We start from the raw sequence: 8,315 nt of genomic DNA on the forward strand, positions 1-8,315 counted from the left end.
GTGAGTGCAGATGTGCATTATCGCTTATGAATCAATACCTCAAAAAAACTATAATTTTTATCTTATATTTTCCGTGTATATGTGCAACTACTGTCGCAACAAAAGCCAGATCAACCCATCAAGTACCACAGGTTTCAATTCGATATATTTCCCAAACCGAAAAAAAGACGAACCACAAACCTTTAAGACCCGGGTCCAGCCATCGATCCACTATTGAATTGACTGTTCCTCACAATTATGCCATCATATTCAATCTGATGCCTCTTCATGAGACGATGACCGGAATTCTTCGTATAGTCATTACTTTATATGGCTTTAACGAGGAGCTCTTTGATTTGTAACAGCAGGTACTTGAGTTTCCCGGATAATGTGCCCTGCAGTGTTCGGGAATAATAGGGATATAAAATGAGTAATCGCTACTTGGGTGAAAAGGTGAGGATAGAAGATACTTTCACACATATCTTTACCTTAACAAATATATGAGGTATAATTACGTTTCACAAAAGTAGGTGTGTAGCTGTGCGCACATTATAAGGTGTAATTTGGAAAAGATTTATGGCTCTTAACTAGGTACTAATTATCTATTACTGGACAGGTGTTATGGGAAAAAAATGTCGTCAACACATCGTTCTGAGATAATGGATTCAAGTGAAGTTGAGCGAAGAGAACAAATAAGCATCAACATATGAATTAGTGAAATGTTTTCTTCTAAAGTGTTAAGCTGCAATCACTTTAAAGCTGCATTTAATTTTGAAAGAATGATCAGAAATTTATTAAGCTATTTGATCTTTGTTTGGGATGGTAGTTTCAGTGAACACAATGGAAATCAAAATCGTCTAGACGCAATGCTCCTCTATGGTTACAATTTCACGTAAATAAGGTGGAAATTGGAAGCTCTGTGCTTGAATATACCCGATATTTAATTCTAGGTGGCATTTTATCTCTTAGGGAGTAGTAATTTGATGCGAAAACTATACTATAACTTTGTTAATAACAGTAGGATTTCAACCAAACTTTTTAGTTTGATGGTTCTCACCTCTAATACAGCAAAGAGAGCAAATTGCCTATCCAAATCGAACTGTTCGTGAACGGCGTGACACTATACTGAGTGCAATATTCCCGGACATGAAGATACAAAAAAGTGACACCGCTCAAACACAAACTTCCCACAACCACAAATTGAAAAACTGAGGGGCATGCAACCTCTGCCTAATTACTTTTGATGTCTCGTTTGAAGTGGATCAATTACCTCAGATCAGGGCAATAAATCATATAATCGTTCGCTTCGAACCGATCGAAACGAAACGGATTTTGCAATGTAAAAACTGTCTGCGGGTTGGACATGCATCTCTCAACTGCCACTCTGTTGATCGCTGTGCGATAGTCTACACAAGCGTGGAGTATAACTCCAGAGGAAACCCTAAAGTATGTAAACTGCGGGAACTCTGCAAATTATAGGAATTACCCTGCACTCATTAGGGTCGTCGCCAGACGGAACGCTCTTAAACGAACACCTCTACATCAATCTACCTCGAGCACAGTATACCTAACAGGCAGTATCCACACTCAATGGACCGGAGTTGCGAATGTATTTTTTTTTTTTTTTATGGATGGAGGTGGAAATCTTAGAAAGACGCTGCTGCGCCAGGTTGCAGCAGTGTGTGGGATTCACACCCACTAAAACCACCCCCACTCTTCCGCCCCTCCCCGCGGGACCACCGTGAAGTATTACTTCGCGGGGGAGGCTCTGGTTCGCTATACCAGCTCGTCCATGTCACGTCTCCGTCGCGCCGCCTTCCGAGCTCGATCCAACTCCAGGAGTTTTGTCTGCACCACGGCTACTGCCTCATTTACCGCCATCCAGTTTTCCTCCGACTTCAACATCTCTTCCACCAGGTTGGAGGGCGCGATGTCCGCCCCTAAGATGCTGTTCAACCTCCTTTTCTGCTGCAGAAATCTGGGACAATGGAACATAACGTGCTCCGGGTCCTCGAGTGTAGCACCGCATTCAGGACAGTTGGGAGACTCGTCCAACTCGAAGCGATGCAAGTACTTCCTATAGCCACCGTGTCCCGTAAGGAACTGTGTCAGGTGGTAATTCAATTCTCCGTGCTTTCGGTTGCCTTGTCGGAGTTATCCCATCGTTGTTGCCACTTGCCACACAACTCTCTCCTGATGGCTTTTCGGAAATCCGCATTCACCTCGGCTGGATTTGCCTTCCGTTTTTCGTAGAGCCAGTGTGCCTCGCTCGCTAGAAGATCAATAGGGATCATTCCTGCGATAACACACACTGCCTCCGTTGACGCCGTCCTAAATGCGCTGCACACCCTTAGCGCAATTGGCCGGTATGCCGAACATATCTTCCTCCGGTTGACAGCGTGATTCAACGCTCCCGCCCAGACAGGGGCCGCGTATAGCAGGATCGACCTCACCACTCCCGCGATGACTAGCCTGCAACTATACTTCGGCCCTCCCACGTTAGGCATCATCCTTGCAAGGGATGAGCTGGCATTTGCTGCCTTCTCTCGCGCATAATCCAAGTGTCCCTTGAAACTCAGCTTGGCATCGATCATCACCGCCAGGTATTTGACAACCGATTTTGAGACGACCTCACGATTACCAACCCGGATGGTAACCGTGTTGTTCTTCCTACGGTTAGTAATGAGGACCGCCTCCGTCTTTTCGTCCGCCAGGTCCAGCTTGGCCATTCGTAACCATGACTTGATGGTATGAATGGCTTCATTTGCATAAAGCTCCACGTCCTCGGGATGCTTTGCAATTGCAACTACCGCCAAGTCGTCCGCAAAACCAATCAGCGTTGTCTCCTCCGGCACGCGAAGGCCAAGCACTCCGTCGTACATTATGTTCCACAGCAGCGAACTTTGAGGCACACCTGCTGTCACAATGTACTCCTTCGGCCCGTCGTCCGTCTCGTACCAGAGAAGTCTGTCCGAAAAGTAACTCTCGATGAGCCGAGCCAAGTAGCTAGGAACACCCAGTTTGGCCAAAGCGCCCTTAATCCAGCCCCAGTTGGCTGAGTTAAAAGCATTTTTGACGTCCAGCGTCACCAGAGCACAGCATTTGCCCATGGCCATTGCATTTCGAGCCAATTCCACGACCTTTGCTACTGCATCGACCGTAGAACGGGCTCGCCGAAACCCATATTGCCGCTCTGAAAGGCCACCCGCAAGCTCGATGAACGGGAGCAGCCTGTTGTATATCACCCTCTCCAACATCTTCCCCATGGTGTCTAAGAGACAAATAGGGCGATATGAAGAGGGCACGCCGGGTGGTTTTCGGGGCTTCGGTAGCAAGACCAGCTTCTGCCTCTTCCACTGGGCGGGAAACACTCCTTCCGCCATGCACGATTCGAATGTGCTTGCGAACCACCTTGGTCTGGCCTTGACCGCCACCTTCAGAGCCCTGTTCGGAATTCCGTCCAATCCCGGAGCCTTGCTGTCCCCAATACGTCTGCAGATTTCCCAAAGTTCCTCTTCGGTAACATCAGGGATCGAGAAGACGTCCTGCTGAGCTGCCAGTTGGGGTTCTCTTTCGTCCTGCTCCTGCTGCGGGAAAAGAGTTGCAATTATTTGCAACAAGAGCCGTGGGCATGTCACCTGAGGTGATTTTCGCCCGCGGATCTTCTTCATTACAACTTGGTAGGCTGTACCCCACGGATTCGTATTAGCCTCCATGCAGAGCTTCTGGTAGCATTCCCGCTTGCTTCTCCGAATGGCCTTCTTAAGGTTGCTTCGCAGGTCCCTGTATTCCTCCTCACGCTCCTAGTGCTCCGGCCTTCCCCTTGTCCTGTGGGAAAGTCTCCTCGCTCGGAGACAAGAGGATCTCAAGGCAGCGATCTCCGTGTTCCACCAGTAGTTTGGCCTCTTGCCGTGGTGCAAACGTCGTCGTGGCATCGTAGCGTCGCATGCTTCGGTTACACGCTGAGACAGCTGTGTGACCCTTTCCACCGCTGTTCCATCCGGATCATGGGCTCCCTCCAATGCGGCCAGGAATGTTTTCTCGTCGAAAGCTCCGATAGACCAGCAAACCGCCTTAGCCTTTCCACCTCTAGAGCGTCGTTGACTGCTTCCCCGGTTCCCAATGCAGAGGAAGATGGCCTGGTGGTCACTGTGGGTGTAGTGCTCACTCACTTGCCAAGCCATCCCCCTTACCAGTGAAGTGCTAACAAATGTCAGGTCAACGATCGAACCCGACCCTCTTCCTCGAAAGGTGGGCACGCATCCAACGTTGGCCAGCACGATGTCCAGCTCCGCAAATGACTCCAACAGAATTTGACCTCTGGTGTTCGTCGATCGGCTTCCCCACTCCAGGGCCCACGCGTTGAAATCGCCCGCAATGATTTTAGGGCTGCGGTCTCTAGCATCTAACACCAGACTGTCTAACATCTCCTCATATTCTGCTAAGGTTGCACTAGGAGGAGCGTAGCAGCTGTAAATATGGACACCGTTGACCTTCGTCCTTATAAAACCGGCTGCCGGGGGGGCCATGACTTCCTGAATGGCCTGTCTTCCGCACGCCCAGATTGCGGCGTTGCCAGACGCATCCACCGCCCAAGTCGCACCGCCGTAGTTTCTGTACGGCTCGCAAATAACCGCGACATCGACATTCGACTCTCGAATGGTTTGCGAGAGCAGGTCCTGAGCTGCCTCACAGTGATTGATTAACTTAATAGCTGATTACGCCGGCAAACTAATAATAGCGGTCTGTGTGCCACCATATGCCTTCTTCATCCTTCTTATGGCACTCTGGTCTATATCACCAAGGTTGAACTGTTGCTTCAGCGCAGCACAGATGTCCTCCCGTGAGGTGACTTCATCTAGGTCCTTGCATTCGACCACTATCTCCTGTTTCCGAGCTCTTACCTCAGCTTCCTCTCCAAGTACACTTTCCACCTTCCCGCGGAAGTTATCGGCCGACTTGTCGGCGGATTTACTTAACTCCAGCATCAGATCCCCTCTCTGTGTTCGCCTGATACGGCTCACACTATCCCCCAAATCCTTCAATTCCGGGTCTGACTTCACCTTTCGGAGGATGTTGGCATAGGACATATTTCCCTTCTTGGAAATAATTATTATTTCCGGGCGGAGCTTCTTTTTGTCCTTTTTCCTCTTGTTGCTCACCTTAGTCCATTGTTCGGGCCTCCGGGCGTTGGTTTCTTCCACTTTTGTAGGTGTTGTGGCTGCAATCGTGAGATTACCGAGTTTCGCGGGTACTCTCGCCGGCTCCGCCTTCTTTGGTGAAGAGGCTTTTTTCTTCTTCGGGACTTGCTGTGGTCCAAGAGGCTCGCTGGTACCGTCTCTAGCCCGTTTTCCTATCTTCCCGCCTGCTTTATCACGGGAGGTGTCACCTGCGTTTCCCTTGTGACCTTGCCAACTGACGCTTGCGAATTCTTTTCTTCGAGTGCCTTGATATAAGACAATTTAATGCCTCTTATCAAGGCTCGAATATTTTGGTGGATATTCCGCCTCTCCTTGATGAACTCGCACAGTTCATTTATTCGTTCCCCGAGTGTAACGAACGCCATTCCGGTATGTTCCCGTTTGCTTTCGCGCCTTGCGCCACAAGGAATGATCTCGATTAAGGGACTTTTCGTATTTCTTTCAGAATCCCGCGACGAATCTCGACTACCAAAAAGAACCATTGTTCTCGGTGGTGATCTCCCAAGCTTCGAACTCCTTCTAAAGGGATCCGGTGTGGACCTAATTTCCACTCCACCATTATCTCTTGTAGCATTAGATGCCACAGTAGCCAAGTTTCCCACTACTGAGGCACTGCGGTCGTTGGATATCGACGGCCGGGAGCCCGCTTGCTCACTCCCAAAAACCGCCGGCACTGGGTTTCCGAAGCCCTGCACCGTAAAAAAACTACTTTTCTCCTCTTCCATATTTGGTTTAATTTCTGGGTGTCCTTCCCATAGCCAATTTTTATCCACGGGTGGGCGTTTACTTCCCACCTACCCAGCCTGCGCATAAGCATGCCCATACACACACATCTCCGGATGCGTGCATGTGCACGCCCATGACACATTCGCCGAGCATTCCCTTATCCGCACGAAGGGACGCGCCTGATGGGAGATTTGGCAACTCCGCACAGGGTCAATGGACCGGAGTTGCGAATGTATTAGAGAAGCTTATCCGTACACATCATAGACCCTCAACAGCTGGCAGTATCTGCATGTGGTTCAGTGCTTATCTGGTGCTGGATCAGTAATTTAAGGCGGATCGGGCGCAGGGGTGTTCTCGGGGAATCCGATTATAGAACTGTCCCTACCCCTCTGAAAAATGGGGTGGTGGTTTCGCCTATGTGAGGAGGAGGAGGAGACGGCCCCCCACGTTTTATGCAGCTGCCCGGCCTACTCAGATCTCAGTCGAAGACACCTTGGCAAGGTTTTCTTCAATGAAGAATCTCTCCACTCTCTGCCTCTGGAAAATGTTCTCAGATTCGCTAAAGCCCGCGAATGCCGTAGGTGGGAAGCCATTGAATAGGCGATTTACGAGGATAGTACAATGGGCCTAACAATAGCCTGAGTGCTCAGAGCTTTTACGAAGAAAAGAGTAGATCCTACTTACTGCACCGCGTGTTTTGCTGAGAGCGAGCTCAAGGTAGGGATTGAACCTTAAGTGTTCATGAAATAGCATTCTCAAGTATTTCATTTTTTGTGAACTGTTCAGTACTGTATTCCCGATGGGTAATTTTAAGCGTTTAGCTTTTCTGTGGATCGATCTTTGTGTAGAAACCCGGGGCCGCTAGAGCGGCATTTTTGTTTTCCTTTAAAAAGTAGGACATGAAAACACTGCTTCTTAAACTACCACATGGAAAAAATCGGAGTGGTGGTCTGGATTATATGCAGTCAATGTGAGCAGGAAGAAGAGACGGCTCCCCACTTTTTATACAGCTACCCGGCCACCTCAGACGAGAAGTCTGCGCATTCCCTATTTCTGGAGAATGTTTTCACATTCGCATTAACCTGCATGCGCCATAGGCGACAAACCGTTGAATATGCGAGCTCCGGGGATAGTACAATGGGCTAACAAAGGTCTGAATGTTTGGAGCTGCGGCTCCCCCTACTAAACTAACTTGTTAGCACTGATGAAGGGAACAAGTGGTTCCCGAAATATCGGTTTTTGCAAGAATAAATATCCACACCAATGAAAAAGAAACAATAAGTTTTTATTATTTCAGATAATTAATCGTTGGAAACACCGCATAATTACACTGAGGTGGAATTCACTGTTACACAAAGTATCGTCATCACCAAAGAAATGTTGAAGAAGTCCCTAGAAGCAAAGGAGGAGCTAGAAAATTTAGTTGAGTCTTCAATTCCAGGATATTACATTAAACAGGATAAGTTCTTACTAAGAAATCTGGAGATTTTATCCGAAACTGATATTCAGCGATGCAAAACCGCCTTGGACCGAGTAATGAGCAAGTTGACACAAGAGCTTTGCGATATGGAAACCGAAATCTGGGAGTCATCTACAGTTTCACGATATGGAAACATTTTATTCGCAGAATTTTTCCCTGCATTTATTTCAGGGAGAGATTATTCCATTAAATTCGTTCCCGCCCCATTTTTCTCAAAAGAACATAATTCCATAATGTTTCATCTTATCAGCTCCCACGGCGGATCCTATGTTAGTAACTCTGGGAAGTATAATTGCAGTGAGGTTGATACTATTTTGGAAAAGTCTCTGTAAATCATAAGGAGAAGGCACTGCAAAGTTGATTGACATTATATTGGTAAATTTTGTAAATATAAGTTCTCTTAATAAATTTTAGGATAAATGTACACATGTTTTGGGTTTTATTGATTTGCCTGGGTAGAAGGTACACTCTCTGTGGGCGATATCGATTTTCTCTATCTGGATGCATGCCATTTTATGTAGCACAGCAATTGTCGTTTCCTTGTGAGGATCTGAGTTTTGCCTCAAAAGAAAATGCCTTCCGGGGAATGGGAACCGCAAACGGAAGCGTCCATTGAGAATAAGTCGCTCTTACATGGTTCCGGTCCGGTATCAAATGGGTCGAGACTAAGAACGTAAGAACCCAATGTTCAACCATAAAAATAGCTTCGGCCAACTTTAGACCTAAACAACGTGTTTCTAGCAAAAACCACATTGACTTCGAACACATTGCTGACAAGGCAACGGTAAGGCAGCGTCTGATGGATTGAATCTCACTTGGAAGTTTGCAACAAGTTCCATGGCCTATCTTCAAGAATGCCGCAGAGTGTTCCGAATGGAAAAGCATACGTTGGTGTCAAACTTTGATATGCCCTATTTGGACCCCAGCGA

General features: G+C 47.6%; 1 protein-coding gene across 1 annotated transcript; it reads left to right on the plus strand.

Moving 5' to 3' along the window:
* Positions 1-6,474: 6,474 nt before the first annotated feature.
* Positions 6,475-7,780, plus strand: LOC119656665. The gene is made up of 2 exons (XM_038063143.1): positions 6,475-6,623; positions 7,204-7,780. The coding sequence occupies exon 2, from the start codon at positions 7,284-7,286 to the stop codon at positions 7,716-7,718; it is 435 nt and encodes a 144-aa protein (XP_037919071.1). The 5' UTR covers positions 6,475-6,623; positions 7,204-7,283; the 3' UTR covers positions 7,719-7,780.
* Positions 7,781-8,315: the final 535 nt, after the last annotated feature.

The sequence above is a fragment of the Hermetia illucens genome, chromosome 5 (genome assembly GCF_905115235.1).
Source record: "Hermetia illucens chromosome 5, iHerIll2.2.curated.20191125, whole genome shotgun sequence".
Classification (NCBI taxonomy): Eukaryota; Metazoa; Arthropoda; class Insecta; order Diptera; family Stratiomyidae; genus Hermetia; species Hermetia illucens.